This window comes from Phytophthora cinnamomi (genome assembly GCF_018691715.1).
Source record: "Phytophthora cinnamomi strain GKB4 chromosome Unknown Contig2, whole genome shotgun sequence".
In the NCBI taxonomy this organism is placed as follows: domain Eukaryota; phylum Oomycota; class Peronosporomycetes; order Peronosporales; family Peronosporaceae; genus Phytophthora; species Phytophthora cinnamomi.
In genome coordinates, this window is record NW_027150935.1 from 983619 (window position 1) to 1007347 (window position 23729).

At 55.0% G+C, this 23729-nt stretch overlaps 3 protein-coding genes across 3 annotated transcripts; 1 reads left to right on the forward strand and 2 right to left on the reverse strand.

Annotated features, from left to right (window-relative positions):
* Positions 1–9567: 9567 nt before the first annotated feature.
* On the forward strand, positions 9568–10371 carry IUM83_12328 (putative carbohydrate esterase; the record flags this gene model as incomplete). The annotated part of the gene is made up of 1 exon (XM_067936949.1): positions 9568–10371. The coding sequence occupies one exon, from the start codon at positions 9568–9570 to the stop codon at positions 10369–10371; it is 804 nt and encodes a 267-aa protein (XP_067800052.1).
* A 1911-nt stretch (positions 10372–12282) lies between these two features.
* Positions 12283–13470, reverse strand: IUM83_12329 (Monoterpene epsilon-lactone hydrolase; the record flags this gene model as incomplete). Its single annotated transcript, XM_067936950.1, has 2 exons — positions 12283–12928; positions 13013–13470. The coding sequence occupies 2 exons, from the start codon at positions 13468–13470 to the stop codon at positions 12283–12285; spliced, it is 1104 nt and encodes a 367-aa protein (XP_067800053.1).
* Positions 13471–14565: 1095 nt separating this feature from the next.
* On the reverse strand, positions 14566–15023 carry IUM83_12330 (Alternative oxidase; the record flags this gene model as incomplete). The annotated part of the gene is made up of 2 exons (XM_067936951.1): positions 14566–14742; positions 14802–15023. 2 exons carry the CDS (start codon positions 15021–15023, stop codon positions 14566–14568), a joined length of 399 nt encoding a protein of 132 aa, XP_067800240.1.
* Between the last annotated feature and the right edge of the window lie 8706 nt (positions 15024–23729).

Here is a 23729-nt window from a genome sequence, read left to right on the forward strand (position 1 = left end):
ATCCAGGCGTTTCACCAGCTTGGACTTGCATGCTGGGTATTGGCAGGTCCCAGTAGCCGAGAAGGACCGAGATAAGACCGGATTCATCACCAGGAGGGGGCTCTTCAGGTTTGTGAGAATGCCCTTCGGTTTGGCAAATGCGCCAGGCACATTTCAACGAATGATGGACGCAGTGTTACGAGGGCTAACATGGCAAAGCTGTTTAGTCTATTTAGACGATGTTATTGTCTTTTCTAAGGGCGATGTGGCGCAGCACATCGTGCAGCTGGCGGTAGTGCTCGAACGGCTGGCAAAGGCAGGGTTGTCGTTGAAAGCCAGCAAGTGCGCTTTCGCGGCGACGAGATTGAACTATTTGGGCCACGAATTGGATGCTGAAGGCGTCCGACCGATGACGAGTTTGGTGGACAGCGTCGTGCGATTCCCACCCCCGACAGATGCTGCAGCAGTGAAAAGATTTGTACACATGGCGGGATATTATCGGCGTTTCGTGCCGGATTTCGCGAGCAAAGCAGCTCCTATGACGCTACTACTACGGAAGGGAGTTGTGTGGAGGTGGGCGGAACCACAGCAAGCCGCCTTTGAGAAGCTGAAGTCGGAGTTGACGCAGAGGCCGTTGTTGGCCTACCCAGACTTTTCGAAGCCGTTCAAACTAGTTACGGATGCGTCGAAGGTGGGGCTCGGGGCCGCACTGACCCAAGATCAAGGGCAGGGCGAGCAGCCGATAGCCTACGCGTCTAAGATCAATTCCGAGACGATGGCGGCGTACACCATTACCGAGTTAGAGTGTGCGGCGGTCGTATGGGCGGTAAAGCTGTTTAGGCCGTACCTGTATGGTCGTAGATTTGAGCTCGTGACGGATCACGCGGCGCTCAAATGGTTGATGACGTCGAAAGAATGGACAGGGCGGCTGCACCGCTGGGCGCTACAGTTACAAGAATATGACTTTGAGATTATCTACAGACCGGGCACCAGCAACGTAGTTGCTGATGCGCTTTCACGGGCCCCGGTAGACGCTGTAGTGGGCGTGGCAGAGCAGCAAGTAAGTGGACCGGGCGGAACAGACAGCGAGGAGCAGCTGACTGATCGAGCCGTCCTGAGGGAGCAAGCTAGAGATCGCATGGTGAAGAACCTCCGGCGTAAGGGTAAGTACCACGACAGAGCCATCGTGGTGGAGGACGAGATTGTCTACATCGTTCAGGGCGACGGAAGCAAGAGGGTCGTGCTACCCACCGTTTTGTGGGCCGCGGCTCTGAAGGAAGGGCATGACTCGATCTATTCGTGCCATTTACGCACGCCTCAGACATATGAGCGCGTTGCGCGGAGTTATTGGTGGCCAGATATGCTGGTCTACGTACGCAGATGGGTGCAGTCATGCAGAGACTGCGGGTCGAGGAAGACGAAGCCGAGGGAAGTCATCCCGCCTCTCAGGAGTCAGGGCGTGGGCAGCGCGGGTGATCGCTGGGCACTCGATGTCGCAGGACCGTTGCCTGTCACGGCCGCCGGCAACAGGTATGTAGTGGCGGCTATTGACTACGCTACGAGATACGCTGTGGTGGCAGCGGTGCCGCACCACACAGCGCAGGACGTCGCGAAGTTCATCGCGAATAAATTGGTATTCGTGTTCGGCCCCATGCGCGAGGTCGTCATGGACGGAGCACCGGAACTGAACGGGAAGGTATTGGACGCGTTAGTGAAGGCTCTACAGGCGAAGCAGATTACGCCTGTACCCTACAGACCTGCCTTGATGGGGCTGGTGGAACGCTTCCATCGGTCCTGGAAGGACATGGTCGCGATGTATGTGGCAGAAGCTCAGGACGACTGGGACCAGTGGCTACACTGCGCGGCGTACGCGTACAATGGCGCCAAGCACTCAGCCACAGGATACAGCCCGAACGAGCTCATGATGGGAAGGAAACTACGAGCGCCGAGAGAGCTACTACGCAGCAGCGGCATCACGCAGACTGGACCAGCTGCGGGGTACCACCGCAGACTGGTAAACAACATCGCAAAAGCTACGAGTGCAGCGCACGCAGCGCTGGCGAAGGACCAACTGCGTCGCGAGCGATACTACAACCGGCGAGTCCGGCATGACGTGGAATTTGGCGTTGGTGATCCGGTGTGGGTGTTCAAGCCTCCACGAGGCAAGGGCATTACGAAGCTAGCACACCAATGGGTAGGTCCGGCACGCATCGTACAAGCAGCAGGATTCGACAATTGGGAAGTCGTCCGCGACGATACGGACGAGCACTTGATCGTTCACTGTAGCTTCTTAGTGTCGAGCCGCTGTCCGAGCGACTCACTGGGAGTGATCGCCGAGAAGCTTCTCGCAGAGCTGGAGCTGGAAGACGACGCTAGTGACGGGGAGTTGGCGGTGGACGACGGCGCTGAGCAGGCAGGAGCGCAGCACGACGGCGAAACCGCAGCGGCCACGACGAGCAGTGGCAATACGGCCGACGAGTCGATAGTGGGCGAGGGCCGAGACGAAGGCTAAATGACGCGAGCTGACGCCAAGAGGGACGTCATGGCGGGAACGAGTGGTCGCGAGAGTGCCGCAACAACACGACCGAGTGTACCAGTGCCAACCAGAACAAATCTGGCCGGACAAGACGAGGAAGAGAAGCAGCGGACGGGTGATGGAACGGCACGCCCAGGAGCGATGAGGCGACACGCGTTTCAACCGCCCCGGCGGACCAAGACGGAGATGCGAATGAAATAAGCCAACCAGGAATAGCGGCGCCCAGGATGAGCAGCAGAGATGGAGCGAGGTCGAGCGCAGCAGCGCAACCTAAGCCGGCAGTCAGAAATCGAGGGTGGAAACGTAGGGCAGAAGCGGATGCCGAAGCCAAAGCCTACGAGGAAACGAAGGGGCGTCGGCGACGAGAAGCCGACGAGCGCGAGGCACGTGCAGCAAGACGCCAGGCTACACGTCACGAGCAAGAGGTCGCAGAAGCAGCTAGTACAGACGCTGCTAGTGGAATTCATGGCGGTGCGGAAGCCGATGATCACGAGGCCAAGACACTAGCACGACGAGGACCTGACGCTGACGATCACGGGTGTCACGGCGAGGCCAGTACCGATACGGAAGAGTCAGCAGTCGACGGCGGACGAGGAGCAACGGTGGAGATGCTTCGTGGACAAGGGCGTCCACGTTGGCAGCCTCCCATGCCCGAACTCCTGCAAGTGGAAACGGCTGGGTACATCGTGGAGCGAGCACGACAAAGGGTGCGCAACCGCGCAGGACGCTACGTGCGCGAGCACCAAGTGGAGTACAGCACGGGACCAGGGCGACCGACAGGACGAATATGGCTCACTGCAGAAGAATTTCAGCAGCTCGAAGATGCTGCCAAGGTCGTCCACGACCTTGGAGCCGGGGATGGCGTGTAGTAGGTTGGCTCGTCGCGTAGCGCAAGGCCACGAACGAGCACTGTCAGACGATCGCGTGGCGGTGATCGACTTGACGTGAGGCGAGTACGGTGGACAAGTGGCCAAGTCGGGCCGTAGTGTGGGACAAGATACGGGTGGTGACGAGGGCGAGCCAGTGGGCTAGTGCCACCAGCCATCGACGGGCGTTGAGCAAGCAGTGGAAGGTTGAAGTGGCGACAGCGACGGTAGAAGATCGCAGGCGTGGGGCGACACGCCGAAGGACAAGGGCGAAGAGTATTCAAGCGAGGCGAGGCGAGATCAAGAGCAGGAACGTGAGGCTGTGAGGCCTTGAAGTACCGGTGAGGGAGAGGTCCAGTAGGCTAGGAAGGCGCCCGTGCAGTAGGAGTATAGGTAGATCGACGGGGAGTAGGAGGGCAGCGAGCGGCGGTCGGCCGGCTCGACCCTCAGTTGCGATTTTTCACTGGTTAGTGGAGGATCAAGACTAATATACACGAGTTGCGCCGACGCAGGGTTACGGTCGAGACAGGTGAGCAGAGGCAGGCTCGTGCACAGATGAGGGCAGTGTTCGAATAGGGCGGCGGGACCGTGGAGAGAGACCACGGGGGCTGTGGTAGTTGGAGCTCCTCGGCCGAGGGACGACAGGGCTCGCATGTGCCAGTGTGCGAAGGGCTCTGCTGTCCGGTGCATATAACCGGGTTTACGAGCAGGAAGCGGCTAGTGGGGCCACCCGACCACTAGTGCTGATAATGCTTCCTCCCAGCCATCCCTATCCTAGCCATGCGTGCAAGCCAGTAAAGTCTGGTCGACACTGAACGGCCTCGCACTGGTAGACTCCCCTGCTAGCCGTGGCGCTCCCAACCGCTGAGGTGGTCAACTTGTGTTAACTATCTACCTACGCCGTGGTGTAACAAGAAGGTCACACGGGTTGGAGATAACGACATCGCCTTCATTTTTACACTCCAAGAGAGCACAGCTTCACGCTGTATTTCTAGATAAGACTGGACATGCATATGGGTCTGCACAAGGAACTATGTCAATAATACGGATATGTTGGCCTTTGAGGCAAAATCAAGGCACCTAAGATACCGGATTTAGCAAATCGGGGATCATAAATCTTAATAACCACTAAATCGACGGATTTACAACCCAATAAGACAATCTAACCGGTTTTCACAATACGACCAGATCGTGTGCAGGCTTATCTTTCGTGGTAATGGCAGACGGTGAAGCAGGGAGTGCGTCTCTGGTGGGTTCTGCCTTGTTGCCTGCATGTTGCTCGTTCTCTCACTTTTGCTTGCTCCGAGCCACATACTGTTTTGAATCTTGAATCGGAGAAGGGGTTACACTGCCTTACTGATACAAGACTTCAGTACTACGCTGAGGTGCTGTGATGAATCAACCAGCGTGACCACGCTCGGCACCATGGCGAACACTGAACATGATCTCTACCATGGACGTATACCCCTAAATCTAGTGCACTCTCAAACCAGTACTGTATCCTCGTTCGTATAAGTGATATGTATGAGCTAGCGAACAAGTCCTGCAGGCGAAGGCAAACTCGCAATTCTTTTAGAGGGGGGAGGATCAACTAAAGCTCAAACTGATTGTTGCACGACTCTTTTCATATTACGTCTAATACTTACAACTTACGTGTTGACGCTCCTTTTCGTCCACCTCCCAAACAGTTTCACCTCCCAAACAGTTTTCCACGTCAACAATCCAACCGAACAAACATTGCGCAATCGTTAGCATTGTTAGAGCTTTGTTGTTGTCGTGTGTGCTTGTGTTGCTATCGTCTTGCTTGCCAACAGTGCACCCCAGGTATAGTTTTCACGGGAGACCGCTTTGGTAGCCGTTCAGCGCGTGTTTCGAAGTGAACCCACCGATGCACGGAATACTGTATTGAATAGCAAGGATGATTTTTCGTATTCGTAATAGGGTATGCTTGTTTCATATGGTATGTGCGTACACTGTACGTTATAAATTTGTACATATATTCGACAAGAAGCCCTTCCGGTATTACCAGTCGAACGATGGGATAGGTTTAAGTCAGAGTAGGTTTTCATCTCGGTTTTATTCCAGACCGAAGAATGTACCAAAATCTCGCTTCAAAACAAAACGCAAGCAACCCACTCTAGCACAACTGTAGGCTAAATACATAACATCACCGCTTCCAGGTAAAATGAAATCAAGCACTTGAACCCTGCGCATTCCGACTGTTCTTGCGCCGGCCGAGATGATCGTTCAGTTCAGGACGTGCTTATTGAGCTGGTAGCTGAACCAGAACCGCTGTGCAAATAGCAAATACAAAATTCGCGGTAGGCTTTGCAAAGCTCTACCGCCTGCGCTATGACGCATTTGCAGTTTCGACGCGGGTCACACACAGATCTTACACGGTTCGTTCTATATGATGTTGTTTTAGAATCGGTCGTACTCGCGGTGCGTACTGATAATTGTGCAGCATTGTCGGGCAGATGTTTGCGAAGCAGGCGCAGGAGATGCACGCGGCTTGTACGGATCGTATAAGCTATGTGTAAGGGTATCTTACCAAACGCTGACTATTTTGGCGTGTATCTTCATCTGACGAGTATATTTCTGTCCGCGAGTAACTTCGACAGAAGTTACATGTCCAATTTCAACCATGCGGCGGGCTGACGAGACGTGTGGGCTCGGACGTGGCGGTGGTATCTAGCTCATTACCTTAGCAGGATAACAGGGGTTCATACACTCCTAAGCTTTGGAGTATTTAACAAAAAATTGAAGTTTCTGTCACCAAGTTTGTAGAAACAGCTCCATCATTTCTTGCACTATGTAGACAATTGTTGCTACCAGAAAGTACAGAGAGAACTACAGATGATAGGCTATCATTCAGTTCAACTCACATCGATCAATTCGCAGATGTAAGATCTGTAGCTTTGGTTATTGTGGGCAATGCGAAACACCACCGTCGCTTATTTGATAAATTTTACCAGCTTTGAAGCTGTAGTAGATTGGCTCGTCGCGTAGCGCAAGGCCACGAACGAGCACTGTCAGACGATCGCGTGGCGGTGATCGACTTGACGTGAGGCGAGTACGGTGGACAAGTGGCCAAGTCGGGCCGTAGTGTGGGACAAGATACGGGTGGTGACGAGGGCGAGCCAGTGGGCTAGTGCCACCAGCCATCGACGGGCGTTGAGCAAGCAGTGGAAGGTTGAAGTGGCGACAGCGACGGTAGAAGATCGCAGGCGTGGGGCGACACGCCGAAGGACAAGGGCGAAGAGTATTCAAGCGAGGCGAGGCGAGATCAAGAGCAGGAACGTGAGGCTGTGAGGCCTTGAAGTACCGGTGAGGGAGAGGTCCAGTAGGCTAGGAAGGCGCCCGTGCAGTAGGAGTATAGGTAGATCGACGGGGAGTAGGAGGGCAGCGAGCGGCGGTCGGCCGGCTCGACCCTCAGTTGCGATTTTTCACTGGTTAGTGGAGGATCAAGACTAATATACACGAGTTGCGCCGACGCAGGGTTACGGTCGAGACAGGTGAGCAGAGGCAGGCTCGTGCACAGATGAGGGCAGTGTTCGAATAGGGCGGCGGGACCGTGGAGAGAGACCACGGGGGCTGTGGTAGTTGGAGCTCCTCGGCCGAGGGACGACAGGGCTCGCATGTGCCAGTGTGCGAAGGGCTCTGCTGTCCGGTGCATATAACCGGGTTTACGAGCAGGAAGCGGCTAGTGGGGCCACCCGACCACTAGTGCTGATAATGCTTCCTCCCAGCCATCCCTATCCTAGCCATGCGCGCAGGCCAGTAAAGTCTGGTCGACACTGAACGGCCTCGCACTGGTAGACTCCCCTGCTAGCCGTGGCGCTCCCAACCGCTGAGGTGGTCAACTTGTGTTAACTATCTACCTACGCCGTGGTGTAACAAGAAGGTCACACGGGTTGGAGATAACGACAAAGCTGAAGCCATTACTTATTCCCGCCGGTGTCAATAATATGGCTATGCTAGAAAGGAAAGTAGCTAATTAGTTTTTCTTTTTGTGGTGAAGAGAATATATTAAACAAACACAGCTACATGTAGTAATAATTATGCTGTTGCGAAGGATGTCCCTAACAATCCAGTGCTTCATATAACAGAACAGTCTACATGTATTTGTACGGAATAGGTTTTCCGAACATTCGTTTTCCGCGCCGAAAAATGTGCAAAATAGAAATGCACTCATTCAATCTTATCTTCCGTGGTAAACCGTTTAAGTTACTCAGACTCAGTCAGAACGAAATAAAGTCTTCAGTTGTTCTGGACATTCAGATTTATCCGAGCTCACACACTGCTCTAGAAGCTCCTACGAATTGCGCCTGCCCCCGGGACGCATAACCCGGGAAAACCGGACTTCCAGTTCAGTACCGGTTTCTGCCGGCCGGCCGAATTAATTCTGAGCACTACGTCGCTTCCTATTCCAGTAAAACGTTGCCTAAATCCCACCCCAATGGAATTGAATGAGCATTCTGACGTAGGTAGCAGAACTCGCAAGTTGCATTCAGGCGTGTGCCGTGTATATCTGTGATACTTTCGAGACAGCTGTACTGCATTACTTGAGCGATCCCATAGGAAATAGATAACACTCGATCTTTGTTAACCACATACCTGTACGCTGTAAAGGACTTGAAAAGCAGGGTGACAAGCGAATGTACTGTAAATGATCAGAGGATACCCAGAATACGCTTGAGGGGGATTTTGCCCGCAAACGTTAGGAAACGATTCGCCCAACTTGATCACAAACGTGTTTCTCGCCTTCTGCAATCCACGTCGGCGTGATGCATACTGTACTACTAGTTCACTTTTACTACATGCAGTACACGGATATGATAGTACCGCACTGAATAATTTCTTGATCATATGATATCAGCTTTGTGATCCGACGAAAAGCGCATCATGCGAAAACGGTGCTATGAGAATTACGTGTCAGCGTCATTAGTTTACTGCGCCCAGAACGCATGAATGCTGACAGGAAACGACAATTTGTTCGAGGTCTACATGTCTCGGATCTTACAGTACTTGTCGGACATTGGCCGCGGCGAGAAGACGATGAAGTGGACAGCATTTGTACTAGGTATTGCGAAGCATTTACTCGTCTGCTGCTAACCACGCACATCTCAATCTTCCCACGCAATCAGTGCAAACAGTCATCTCAAGAACGTAATAGATCCATGTAGTAGTAAACAATCCAATGATTGTTCAGATTCGGCCTCGTGGATCTCCACGAACGGCTTCAACTTGGACGACGCAGGGCTTCGCTCGACCAACCACAGGCTGGGCAGACCGTGACGAAGAAGGTGTTTCAGTTCTTGCGAGTAGTGAAGGAGATGGCGACTAGCTCAACGTTGATGACGAGGATCCAGAAGTGTCAGCTTCGGTTGCTGCAAATCCTTGTAGCAGTAAACAATTCGTTGATTGTTCAGATTCTGTCTTGTGGATCTCCACGAACGACTTCAACTTGGACGACACAGGTCTTCGCTCGACCACTGGCTGGGCAGACCGTAACGATGAAGAAACGTTCGTAGGACGCCATCGTGAGCAAGATCACAACTCAAAAAGATCCGAGAAGGTCTAGTAGTCAGGGAGATGGCGACTAGCTCGACGTTGGTGACGAGGGTTCAGAAGTATCAGCGCCGGTTGCTGCAAGCTTTGCTGCTTGGGGTGATTTTGTGGATCCGAGCGGACCCGAAACACCGTCGCAAGTGGCTTCCGTGGTTATTCGGCGGAACAAGTGGTGTCGTTGCGTTTGTAGCGCTGCTCGAGTCTTCTCGCTGCGTCTGCCGGACACCTACTGAGACTGTCAAGCTGCTCTCACAAACTTGTTGGGTGCTCTCCAATGTACTGGTGCAGTACGCTGCTCGAGGGTTCAAGCCTAAATTTCCAAAGTGGTCGCTGAGGTTCGAGCTGGTGCGAGGAGTAATGCGTACTGCGGCGAACCTGTACGGCGAACGCATCGTTGACGATACACAATCGCCCATTTTTCGCTGGCACAGCGGGTTGTTCGGGTCGTTCTTGGGTTGGTTTTCACGCAAACACCACGGTTTAAACCTTGAACCCGTTGTACTGAATGGACTAGAACATCTCTGGCTGAAGGTGGCATCGACTGAGTCTCGTAGTCGCAAGCGCTTCGTCATCCTCTTTTACCACGGTGGCGGCTACGCCGTTCTCAGTCCGCGGATGTATATCCCATTCTGCAGCAATTTACTCGTCGCCATCAAGCAGGAGCTGGTTGTACAAATACCTGACGAAGACTTTGACGTCGACATTTTCCTCGCAAACTATCGCAAAGTGCCGGAATATCGGTTCCCAGTGCCAGCAGAGGACGCTGTCGCCATGTACGAGTACCTGCTGCAACACAAGAAGCTGGATCCGTCCCACATAATATTGGTCGGTGACAGCGCTGGAGGTGGTCTTGTGCTCTCCACACTGCTACGAGTGCGTGATGGCAAGTCAAGCTTTAAACCAAGACTGCCGCTTCCGCTGGCCGCCATTGTAGCTTGTCCACTTGCCGATCTCACGGGGGATGAAGATCGGATCAAGGGGCAGCACTGCGTGCTCTCTCCTAGCATCATTGCTGCTAGCGTGAACTCGTACCACCCGACGCACGAAGACGCTAGCACGTGGGCGGATGCTTCGCCAGTGCATTGCAACCTTAGTGGTCTCCCGCCCGTCCTCCTGCAGGCAGCCAGCTTGGACTATTTATTCGGGCATTCGGTGCGTCTCGCGGCGAAAGCCAAAGCTGACGGCGTTAGCAACTGGGACTTCGACTTTCACGAGGGTGTGACGCACGTATTCATGGTCTTTCCGGGCTATATTCTGCCCTACGCTCGGGTAGGAGTCCAGCGCATGGCAGAATTCGCAGCCAAGCAATTCTTAAGGGGGAACTCAACCAGTGAGGACCATCGCGAGGAAATCAAGGCGATAGGTGAACCTCAAACTACGAGAAGCTCCTCCAACCATCTGCCATCTGCAGCGGCCTAGAAGTCTAAACACAACGCTCCGCTCATACATTTCTTGCCACTAGCAAAACAACATCAGCTTTTCTAACACTCGAGTAGCTGCTTGCTGTGGTTCGAAACCTTCTCTTCTTCCAAATGACCCCGCCACTTAGTCCCGGTGACCGGTGACGGCCTCTGTCTCAAGAACACTAAGAGGAGAGGCCACACTCCTTCTTGGCCTTATTGAATTCGATGTCACCCAGGCTCAAAGGTAACTTTCTCTGTATTTCCATACGCCGGAAACGAAATCGACCCGCAAAATACAGTGTTAGGATGAAAAACCATTATCGTGATTTGTGTTACCTACAAATTGTTGCCTTCCTCGATAACCGCATCGTACATCTACAGACAGAAGATAGTCAGAACACGACGTTTGCATTGGCCCTTCCACCATACATAAATAAGGAAAACAAATCTCGCCTCAGGCTCGTTCTCTTCGTCGGCATACGTTGCGCGAACTTTCGTACCAGGCCTCAGTCGATCTAGAATCGCGAGGTTGTATTCGCACGTTCTTTCTATCGGGGCAGCAGCAAAAGCTACACATGTATATCATTTTCTTGAGTAATTGCGCGAAGTAGTCTTTCGCACGATGAGTATATTATTCTTTCGAGTTTACAACCGCATTGAGCCTAACACTATTCAATCGAATTTTGAACAATATTGAGTCGTGCGCTGCGTGCATTCGAGTTCACATTCCTCATGTTGTATAGTACGCGTTCATGTAGTGCGGGTGTAGCCTACGCTAGTAGGATGATCAGAATTTTAGGTACATGTCGTTTGCCGATTTATCGACATCAAGATGACTTCGAACCTTTCATTTAGCGGTACCTCGGTTTGAAACCTCCCTTCCGCTTCACAAACCCAAATATCTCGCTGGTTGTGCCCAAGCCTCTACGAGCCACGCATACAAGCTAGTTTTAGCAATCGCGGCGACATTCTTAGTTAATTGCACCGCAGTCGACCATACCGAAGCACTGGCGTCAACTTTCGTCCAGTCTGAAGGTGCAGATGGTGACGATAGCAGAATTTCGCGAGGCCACGGAAATGTGGAGGACGACAGCACTAGCGCCGAGGAGGGGGAGAGAAGCTTTCTGCTTCAAGAGCCTTTTCGGGGCCAAAGAGGCGAAGGTACAAAAGACTTCTCGAAAGCGACTCTACATAAGATGCTCGCTAGCCCCACGTTCAAGGAAACGATGTCTAAGGTCTGAGACAGGAAGTACACGGTCGGCCAGATTAGACAAGCACTGAGGTTAAAAAGAGCGAAGGCTACACGACATTGCTGCTTTCGTATCTCAACGACAGCAAACGCTAGTCAGGACTCCGCAAATGAAGAGACAAAAAAACAAAGTACAACATTTTGAAACGATGTTGTAACGTGTATTTGGTTCCGAATGGTTTGTCTGTGTCTCCGAAACCAGTTTGGTTTGTACTTGGATACAGCCATGGTACACAACAAACAGTGATACAGGTTTGACGAAAACCACACAGTTCTTGTTGTAACTTCGAGTTGTGACTTTCGAAACACAATAAATTCTGTCAGATCCAACGAATCCATGTTGTAAACAAGGTTTTGATTGTCCAGATTACCTGCCAGGTTAGACGCTGGCCCCAGAAGTACCCGCTACCAAGCAGGAGCGTATTGTGCAAATGCCCGACGAAGAATGCGCTGTCAACGTTTTCGCAAGGTGCCGGAATATCGCTTCCCAGTGCCAGTGGCCTTGCTTTCCTCAAGATCGTTCTCACCAATTGGGTTTCCGCTTAAAATTGCTTGGCTGCGAACTATGCCATGTATACCATTGAACGCGCACAATATATATTTCCATTACACAGGAGTAGCTGCTTGTTGTAATTCAAAATCTCCTCTTTCTCCTTCCAAACCGCCCCGCGCTTTCAGTCAACTCTTGGTGAACTGCTTTGCGGCGAATGCTGCCATCTTGTCCACTCCTACCTGTCCGTACGGCAGCACCCACGAGGGGAACAGTGAGAAAACGTGGGCAACCCCCTCGTTCACATCGAGCTCCCAATCTGTGACTCCATCGGCCTTGGCCTTCTCATCAAGCAGCACTGAGTCTTGGTAGAGATAGTCTAGCGTAGCTGCTTGAATAAACACCGGCGGAAGGCCGCTAAGGTTGCAGTGAATCGCCGAGGCATCAGCCCACGTCGATCGGTCCGAGCACGTCGGGTGGTACACGATCCGAGCAGTTTTGGCGATGCTGCGGGTGAGGATGCACTTGCGAACGCTGGCAGGATCAATGCTTTCACTGAGGTCAACGAACGGACTTGACACGATAGCTGTCAGCGGCAAACGACCGGGCTGGTTAGCGTCACGCAAGCGAAGCAGCACCGACATGACGAGCCCTCCTCCAGCGCTGTCGCCCGCAAGGATGATTTGGTTGGGGGACAAGCCTTCATGGCCAAGTAGGTGCTCGTATGCTGCTACGATCTCCTTGGGTTGTGTCGGGAAGCAGAACTCTGGTGTTTTGTGATAGTTGGCGAGGAAAACGTCGACCTGAGCGCTGCTGCCGCGACTCCCAAGCTCCCTCTCGATTGACGCAGCCAAAGAGGCACAAAAGAAGCTGTAAAACCTCGGACTCAGCAGGGAGAAAGCACCCCCGTGCACGTACATCACCACCAGCCGCTCGCTCTCGGTCTTTGGAGCGGTCTTCGGTCGCAGCCATAGATGTTCCAATCCGTTGAAGTCCACAGACTCCATCTGTCGGCCGTACCATTGACAGTAGAGCCAGCCCAGCAGCGTGCCCACCGCTTCGCTCTGAGCACGGATCACGCAGGCGTACTGGGCATCTTTGACCATCCGCTCGCCGTACAGCTCGTTCACAGTCCGAATAGCTGCGCGCAGCAGCTCAAAGCGCAGCGTCCACTTGGGGAACTCGGGGCGGAATCCTCGCGCGACGAAGCTGATGAGCGTCCACGCGACGGCTACACCGACCCGCGCGGCAAGAGACACCGCTTCCAACGGAGACCGACATATGCCTCGGAGACTCGCGTGGAGCGCTGCAACCGCAAGCGCGCCGCCGGTGGCCCCGACCACCAGAGTCCACGGGATCGCCTGCTGCTCGGACATCGTAGATCGTTCTCCTCCCCACGGATACCTCCGTGCAGGCTGCGCGCAAACAAGACTCGCGATTGCGCGCACGCACGTACCACTCCTGTCAATCAAAGTCTCCGACCGATGGACCAGTGTTGGCAGGAGATTGGTTTTTGGTTTAACCTGGTTTTACAAAAACCATGGTTAAACCAGGTTGCACGACCAGCAACAACCAGAACAACCTGGTTCTTCGCTGGTTCACCATCCGACCAGATTGCAGACCTTTCGAGCTTAGACATAACGTGCACCAACAACACACAGAATGAGAGCACATCAAGTAACTTACGAAGATCTGGTCGGTAGGTTGGTGTGACCCCCAGTCTTCATACTTTCACTGTGAAAGTTTCACAGACGACCCCCAACCCCACCCCCTGGCATCCCTAATCTAGTTGTGGACATGGGGCACCCAGCGAGCCATGAGCGCTCGCAATTCGCTGACCTAAAGATCGGTTGTGGAAGCAACCGAACATGGCACTACTGCAAGCACTGCCATCTCGCCTACATTACTTCTAAGCGCCCAAAAGGGACGTACGCTCTCTCAGAACCCAAGCGAATATAAGGAAGAATCGAGAACTTCAAGAGCCATCTTGCGAGTATTACATCACGCACAACCAAGGCCTCAGATCCGCCAGCGTATCTGGCGCAACGGCTTCATCGAGAGCGAGCTCAACGACTGGCGGAGTTTTGCTCAGCCCAGACGAAGGCGGTACCACCATTTCGCAGTCCAATCCATTTCATCGCGAGCTTGCGATAGCTAAGCGACGACAAAACAAACATAGCGGTACGGTAAAGTCAGTACCCGATCCGCACACACAAACAACCAAGTTTCCAAAACAATATATTCGTTTACGTGCAGCGAAATGATCTCGCAAGACATTTCCCTATTCCTACAAAGAATAAATGCCTCTCAGCAGAGAAATGGATATGCCCGACTTGAAACGTCAAAATGACAGACAGCGTAGCAGCCCGTCCTTAGTGGTGACTGTAGTTGAATGGGCTGGTGCCCTTCTTCTGGTCCAGGCTGGCGAACGCGTGGTTAACGTTGCGATGGTTGCACTCGTCCGCGCGCACTCACTTGATCACATCGTACACGGACGCGTCCTCCGGCTGCTTGTAGTAGGCCTGCGCGATGAGAAGCACCTTGCGCTCCTTCCATGCGTCCAGTTGGCCGTCCTCGATGTCCTGCAGCAGACACGTGTACGTCTTGACGGCCTCCTCCTCGAGGGAGCCCACGAAGCGGTGGCACATCTTGGGTGAGACCAGTTAAGTGAGGAAGAAGCCGTTGAAGAAGACGCCTGTGCGCCCACCACGAGTGCGCGGAAGCAGTAGTCGAGCTGCTTGATTTTCATGAAGATGTACAGGTGCATGCGTTCGTTCTCGGCCTCCTCTAGCGGCGTGTAGATCCAGCCATAGTCGCACTTGAGCAGGCGCAGCAAGCGCAGGTGACGCATCATGCCGCCAACCATGCCGGGTACACCCGCCATGGACTCGAGAAACAGGCACTGGTAGAGCCAGTCCTTCTCAGTCATGGCGCCGCCGAGCCGGAAATGATGTCAAAGCCGGCGTGGAGCGCTTTGACGCCGACGTAGGCGACACGCTCATGCATCTTGCCGGTCGAGGGGTGGGTCCGTTCCATGTTGGTGATCTTGTCGAGGTCGTTGAGTGTGTGGTAGATGGTTCTCCTGATCGGCTCGCCGTCGACTGATGGTCCGGGAGGGTGGCACGATGGCGATTGTTTGAAGTGAGCCTTGTAGGCGGGCTCATTGGTCACATCGATAGGCTTGCTGGTTGTCTCACTTGCCTTGGGCGGGTGGATTAAGGTCGTCGACGCGAATCGGGCCGTGGAGTTCGATGCAAAAGGGAATGGGGTCACGGCGCAGACTGAGCGCTGGCGCTTGAACAGACTCAGTGCCTGGTGGCGGAAGTGTTATTGCGTGCTGGAGCGCTCCATCCTCTTGGCAGTCAGTGCGTAGTGCATGGTAGCTCTACATGGCCTTCCGCGCCGCGCCAGACGAGGACGAGGTGCTGACCATGGCGCGCTCGACCGCATACTGCGACACTGGTACGCGTTCACCTCATACCAAAATCTATAAAAGTTTGCACGGGACGATGTTGTTGAGGTTACACTTCGCTGTCTGATCGACTGGATCCCTACCGCGAGGCAGACGGCCTGCGCGTGCTGACACGTGCCACCGGGGTCTGTGGTTGAAGATGGGAAGATCTCGCAACCTGATTGGCTGGACTATCTCTGATACTGGAATGTGATTGGACGACAACTTCAATTTGGGTGCTTATGATTTGCATGTGTTGAGTCAACCGTTTTGAGCCGCAGTCGTGACTAGGCGGATCAGTCTTACGACTGACAACTTCGTTTGGACCGCAGCCGAGATCGTTTGGACCACATCTACAAGCCTCACCTACTAGGGAACATTGTATACAGTAGGGACTGCTAGCTGGTAAAGACACTAACCTAAATCGAGCTCACTTTCGGATTTCCTTCCAACTACTCACTCGACAACCAAGCATCATTTGCACACTCTCAATTGGTTATGAACCCAAGCTACGCGGACACGGTCAAGCTCGTGGAAGATAACTACTTCCACTGGGAGTTCAACATGCGGATGAAGCTCTCGCGCAAGGGACTGCTGCCTCACATCATCAAGGTGGAGTTCGACCCGGTGAGCAACCGCGCCACGGATGCATGGAAGACCGACGATCTGAAAGCCCTTGGAGTGATAGCTGGCGACGTCAGCCTCACATTCCAAGTTTACATCCGTGGTGCGATGACTGCGATGGACGCATGGACAACACTCCAGGCCGGAGCACGCTCAAGAGCCGACTCCTCGTCACCAAGAAGCTACATAATTTCAAGATGGAGCCCGGTACGCGGTTCGTGACGCACGTGGACCGATTCAAGGAAATCGTGCTCCAAATGGAGACGATTGGTGAGCCTCTCGACGAGACCCGCCAACTCGTGCTGCTGCTCGACAGTTTGACCGATGAGTACCGGATGATCAGTACCGTGCTCGAGAACACGCCGAACATGACGCTCTCGTACGCAATCCAATCGCTCGCTGGTGTTGAAGCCTCGGATGAATCGTCATCGGCTCAAGAGAAGGCGTTTGCTACGAAGAAGGAGAATTTCAAGCATCGGTTCAACGGCAAGTGCTTCTACTGCAAGAAGACTGGCCACAAGGAATACGAGTGCCGCAAGAAGAAGGCCGACAACGAACGTGGGTGTCGTGTAGGAATTCACGATTTTACGAGTCCTCGTCCCTCAGCCTCGACAAATGGGACGAGTCCTACCAACAACACACGCTTCCCTCGAAAGGTCGGCGAAGATTGTTGGGATTAAACCTGAAGACCAGGTCCGATCCCTTACACCGGGCTGGAAATATGCCTTGTGTTGAAGTATCGGTCAGGAAGGTAGAGCCCACACACAGGCACCGCCAGCCACGAGCAACGGCTGGGGTGCGTAAATATAAACGCTTTCGCGCTAAACCCACTGTGGTCCCTCAGAAAGGAAGGGTACCGGGCCGGTCAAGGCCTTTAACAGGGGCGCCGAGGTGAAACCTCGGCCAAAGAGTCAAACACACTGGGGGGTCACGCCACGCACCCAGGTCAACGTACAAACGTACAGGGAGGACTCTCTACCTCCCACCACTCGGCCACTATCCACTCTTGGCCTTACCAGGGCGAACTCTCGGTCAATGTACCTTAAGCTCACCGGCAGACATACCCCGCGTCGGCCGAGCGTATCCTGACCCTACAGCGAAGCTAGCTAGACTTACCGTAGACGGACTTGACCCTGATGGCTTGGGGGGAATATTCTGCTCTGATTTAATAGTTAGAGGCGGTGAGGCCTCGACTATAACTAATCCCTAACGTCTATACAAATATCTAATATGGACCGAGCCTTCGGTCTAATCCTACAACCGGACGAGCCTTCGTCTTAAGTCAGGATTCCTAATAGGAGGCAAAAAGGGTATCCACTATGACTACCTGGAAGGCTCGGCGGGAATTTAGTAGGACTCGCCGTGCCCCACAGTCACTAACTAGCTTTCTGTCACTCTGGCGCGGTAAATATGAGTAGCCAATAGGAGACCTCGGTCTTCTCCTCTCAAAGCCTCGATGCCGTTAGACCTCGGTCCGGTGACTCCACTCCGCAGTCAAAACCCAATCTCACAACGGCCCCCACCTCGACGCGAACCTGCCAGGTGGTGAGCGTCGTGGTGCACGTCATTGCTGCCAGCATGTCTGCTCCCCCGAGCCCTCGGCAAGGGCTGCGGGTCTTTACGTCGGAAGCTCTCGGCCGCGCTCTCAGGGTAAGCTATGTAGTGTCTTCGAAGCTTCGCTGGTTTCCTCATGCTAATCCTCCATGTCTTCTTTGCATGCCACAGTATGATCCAAATGCCTTCATCGTGCCCTTCCCTCCTGAGTTCACGGCTAGGTTGGTCGAGGCCTCGGCGGGGCCAACTTCCGCCTCTGACTCGCACAGCGGGGCACCCCGAGATCTCCCGTCATTTCCTGCGCGCGACCTTCCACCGAGAGGCGACGCTGTGTCCAACCCCAGTGCCTCGGCTCGTTCGCCACCAACTCCCGCCTCTGATTCGCACAGCGGGGTGGTAACGAGCTCTGAGGCCGCGGGTTCGGGCCGCGTCAATGGTTCGCCTCCCTGCTCTCCGCGGAGCCCTCGGTTGGACGAGCCTGGCGGCACTTCATCCAACCCGACTCAGTACTGCCGGCTCGAGGAGGGTGAGGTCTCGGAGGCGCCTTCTCGGCGCCCTCCGAACCCGCGTCGTGATGTTCTTGAAGACGCTGTCCGGGACGCCGCCGAGGATATGGTCCGAGAGCTGCAGGATCACACCGAGCAACGTTTCGCAGACCTCGGTCACCTCATGGTCGACTTAGTGCGTCATCCTCCGCTCCGCCTCGACTCTGATCTCGACCAGCGCCTGGAGGACGCCCAAACTCTCGGCGCGGTGATCCGTGCATTGGCTCCAGATGCGCCGTCGCCTGCCCCCGGCTGGGACGCAGAGATGGCTGACCTTCGGGCGGAGGTTCGTTACTACCAAGAACAGCTCACGTACAGTGATGCGCTGCTACGCCGAGAAGTGGACGAGCGTCGCAAGTTCGAGGTCCTCTGCAACCAAGCCTCGTTCGAGCGCAACCAGCTCGCTGAAAAGTTTCGAGTCACTCGGGAGGAGCGAGACTTCCTTTCTCGCAAGATGGACATCGCGGTGAATGCACTCCGGCAGAGCGCTGAGATGTCTGACAACTTGAAGGCTCGATGCTCCAAGTATGAGAGCTCGATCAGGGAACTTCGGGCGGTCATCAAGAAAGACCGAGAGGGGTTCAAGTCGGGGCTAATTTCGTACACGAAGGCAGTGGAGAGGTTTAACACCTTCCTCCGCCAGCAAGATGCTCAACGATCCAGTTTGGGTGGCCTCGACCTCCCCGATGACTCGTCGCTTCCGCCTGTGGTTTCCTCGTTGCTCGGAGAGCTCGACGAGCTGGGCTTGCGATTGTCCGAGGTCGCGGTGGGCTCCAAGCGTCCTCACCCGATCTCCTCGGCTACGACGACCGGCTCAAGCGTCGCCAGCTCCCAAAAGGTCTCCGGACCATCACATGCGGCTCGCATCAGCATTCCACCTGACTCCTCGGTCGAGCTGTCGGACGACGAGACCATTACTGCCCCGCCAGCCAAGCGTCTGAAGCGTTCAGCCAAGGTCTCGGCGAAGTCGTCGTATCATACCAAACTTTCGCCGACGCTTGCGACAACGAAGTCCCAAGTTCAAGTCAGACGTACCTCTCGCCTTGGTAAGCCGTCGGTGGATCTAAGGGCCAAAGCAGCAGCGAAAGCAGCCAAGTCTCGGCCAGATTCTGGTGCTATTCCGCGACCCATGGCCCAGGACTCGTCATCGCCACCGCGCGGGTCGTCTCCTCCGCGTGGAGGCGGGACTGGCAGCACGAGGACTCGGCCGGCCGACAGGCCTTCAACGGCGAGTAGTGGTTCTCTTTCTCAGTCACCACTGGAAATCTTGGAGGTCGACACCGACACTTCGGTCCACGCGCCTCCATCGCCGCATCCGTCCGATTCTTCGACAAACTCACTGCCCGGCTCGCCAGCTAGGCCTGAGGACGTAGAGGTTCCGACTTCGATTCCGGCCCCACCGGAGTCTCCGGACGACTAGTCGGAAGCTGGCCGAGATCTCGAAGAGAAGGCGCCGGCCCCTGTCGACCGGGATTCTCCATTCAAGGAGTCGGTGGTGATCAAGCCTCGTCGGGACGGCCGTCCGGTTCGTCCTGCTTCTACCGTGGTCTCACTCCAGTCGAAAGCATCGGTCGAGCAGGAAAATGCTCCCGATGACTTCGTCTTGGGCCTCGATGGACCCTCGGAGGCGGAGCCCGAGGTCATGGACCTTACTGGACGTGATGCTGGAGATGGGTTTCGGTTTGGGAAGCCGTCCGAGAATTTCTGGAGGGAGAGTCTGTCAAAGAGGTTTCCCCAGCAGCAGAAGCCGGGCAAGGCGAAGAAGCCTGCTGCTCCTCCCTCAGAAGCTCCTTCCAAGAAACGTCGGCAGCGCAAGACATCGCCGCCACCGAGTCTCCGGCGTGAACGTGGCGAGCCTACGAAAAGCCGGCAAACTACTTCTAAGGATGCCACGGCTGGGCCAGCTCGGAGGACCGACACCTTGGCTTCGTCCAAGAAAACCTCTGGTCGCTCCACGAAAACCTCGCCGGACGACGCGTTGGATCTTCTCGAGCCTCCTATCACGGCCCCGAGTGCTCGAGCCTCCTATCACGGCCCCGAGTGCTCGAGCCTGCTGGCAGAGAATATTGGATGTTCGGGTGCCTCGGCCTGCTGACAGTGAAGTCGCGGTGGAGTACTCGGCCGAGGGCATTGCTGCCTTCGCGGATTGGGAAAGGTCGGCCCATCCGTACCAGCAATTCTTGGCGAGCCTCCCTGCTGATCCTTGTTTGTTCAGCGCCGCCGAATTCACGCCGGACGAGCGCATCTCGATACGGGCAGATGGTCTCCCGGTGGTGGTCAAGTTCTGGCGACAGTTCAACGGCCGAGCAGTCGGTCCCACCGAGAAGAACGACTTGGGTTTCGCCTTGTACGAGCGCTCGCATTGGATTTCCCCGGCTGCTGTCGAGCGATGGCTCCAGCAACTTGCCGAAGAGCTCGGTGAGGGTTCTCCCGCTTACGTCGAGGCGCTCGAGGCTTGGACAGACTACCATTCCAACCGGAATGGGCGTGCCGATCGTCTCCGCCTCCGGATCCCCTACCGTCTGTGGCCTCGGTGTTACCCGGATTCGCACGGGCGCATCCACTGCACCCTGGAAGTCATGTTCGAGCCCTCGGTTCCCATTTACTCCGTGGATAATTTGCTGTGGACCCCTATGACTGCGGACAGGTGCACCGAGGTGACGGAGCTGGATGGTCACGAGCCCTGGCGGAACTGTTGGGTGGATGTGCCTGCGGCGCATCCTTACAACACCATCTTCGCCCCCTGCAACCCAGCGGTCCCGGTCTTCGTTCCTCGTGGGATGACCCTACAGCAAGTTGCGTCGGCTATCACTGTCGATCCCTCGCTGGACCCCAAGCTGGTCACCGCGCCGTGGGTTCGCAAGTTCACCCGCTTCCACGCTTCGCCGGATACTAGGGCCCCTGCTGAGGCTGGAGACTCGGCAGCCGAGGGCTCGGAGGCTGAGGAGGGGAAGTCTGCGCGTTCTCGCGGCGGAGTGTCGACAGAGCGGTCGGCCCAAGGCTCGGTTGAAGAGGCTGCGGACGCTCACGACGGTCACGTGGATGAGGCTCAAACTGCCACTCCTCGCTCGGGAGCACGTGCAGTTCCTCCGGCCGATCACTCGAGCGACGAAGACTTCGACGACGAGCGCGCGGTCGGTGGCTCTGCTCCGGAAGCTGGAAGGTCGGAGGCTCGACCCAGAACCGGGGAGCCCCAAGAGGCGCGCCTCACAGTACTGGCTCGGGTCGCTTCTAACTCGGACTCTTGAACCCTCGGTCTCTTGTTTCCGCTTTCATGTTTGCAGCTGTAGTTAGCTCAGGGTCACTCAGTGATTGTAGCGTAAGGGTAGCTAGCTCTCAGGTTTCCGCTAATCGTCTTTTCATCATCTTTGCGTATCTCATCACCTTTCTCCAATCGTAATCTCCACGCGTGAGCTCGTTCCAATTACATGCAAATATACAATCATTTTTTGGTGCAGTAGTCGTTTTCGTCTGCTTGGGTGGGCTGCATCGCCCCACCGGCAGTTCATCATTCGCGACAGGTTGCAGCTAGTCCTCGTCAGCGACTTGCACCATTTGCAACCGTCGGTCGCGGCGTTTCTCGCGCAACTAGTCATACAGCAGGCCGCCGCAAGACAAGTTGGCGGCTGGCTCCCACGAGGGCTCGTCGTAACCGGCCCACTTCACCAGGAACTCTCTGACCGAGCGCTCGGTGCTGTTTGAGAGTGGAACTCGATCGTCTAAGATCGCCTCCACCTCGTACTCGCCAGCGAGCTGGTCTGGCTCCCAGCTGTCCTCGGGCAGCAGCTCCTCGTCAAAGTCAAGTCTCGATCCCTCGGTGACCTCTGGGGTCAGCCGAATTCTCGGTCGATCGCCGAATTCGCTCACAGCTTTTAATCGCGACACATGTACCACCGGGTAGAACCGGTATCCACTTCGATCAGGCAGCTCCAACTCATATGCATACTCGTCGACCTTTTTCTTGACACGGAAAGGTCCATGCCAGCGATGTGCAAGTTTCTTTGTCAGCCCAGGTTTCACGCGCTCCATGTATAACCACACTCGATCTCCAGGTTTGAACAGAGAGTTCGCCACCGACTCTTCGTCGGCTCCATCAGTTCTGCCGACTCCTCGTTCACCGTCGGAAACGTCGTCCTGTACTGACCCAGGCATGGCTGCCCTCTCCAGTCCGCTCAACGTGGCGTTATGCTTCTCAGCACACCGGGCCTTCTCGGTCGCCTGATACTCTTTAGCCATAGCCAGGGCGATCTCTTGTTGTCGGTTGACTTCACGTCGCCACGCTAAGGCGTTGGACTGCCGGCCGAGCCCTCGCTTAAGAGACGACGACATCGCTCGAAGGCTCGACCGAGCGTCCCAACCATGCACGAGATAAATTGGGGTGTCCTTCCTTGTAGCATCATGCGAATTGTTGATAGCAAAGATGAGCTTTTCCACAATCTCATCCCAATCTTGCTGGAGCGGATCCTCCGCATACACTCGCACAGACTGCATTACGGTCTTAACCGAGCGTTCCTGCTGGCCATTTGCTTGTGGTCGATAGCTTAGTGTAGCCCGAGACCTCGATTGCATCATCTCGGTGAATGCTTGGAAGACCTCGCTCATGAAACGAGGATCTCGGTCGTGACGTATCAACGACGGCGCACCGAACCTTCGGTAGACGCATTCCTCGAACGCTTGTACCACACAGAGGGCTGAAGTGTCGGTCATGGCTTTGCCCATGACAAAACCCGTGAATGCGCACTGAAATAGCAACAGTGCGGTGTTCCCTCGCCGAGACCTCGGCAGAGGTATAACGAAGTCCATCGATACTATTTGCATCGGTCGCTCGGCCAGGATGTTCCCTGGTGAGTACCCACGGAATTGTGGGACACTTTTACTTGAGCTACAGTCCGGGCACGAGCGCACATGCCGCTCCACATCAGCGAACAGGCCGATCCAGTAATAGTCCGCCTTAACTCGGTGGTAGGTGCGGACGATACCTTGATGTCCGCCCTCCAGTGAGTCATGGCAGCTCTGTAGGACCTCCTGGACCATCGTTGTCGGCACCACCATCCTAAATGTAGTCTCGTCGGTCCGTTCCTTTCCCCACAGACGGTTCACTCCAAGGAAATAAAGCAATCCATCTTCACTCAGTGCAAACTTGTCGGCCATTTTCCAGGCTTCGCGAGCGGCTTTGTAACTCAGATTTGCCTCTTCACCTTTCAGCACCATCTTTAGGTTCGACCAGCGTAATTCTTCATCTTGGGCGTCGCTTATGCGTCGGCGGCGCCAGTCCTGCACCACCGTGGGGTCGATGTCGTCAGCACTCGGTTCGTGCACCGCTGTTGCATCAAGTCTCGGTTGGGCCTGTTCGTCGTTTAAACCCTCGGTGTTGGCCCCAGCTGGGCCTGACGCGTGTTCTACGCGGCCTGGATCGATCACCGAGACTTCCTTAGCAAAGCGGACGTGTTTCCGCCGCTCT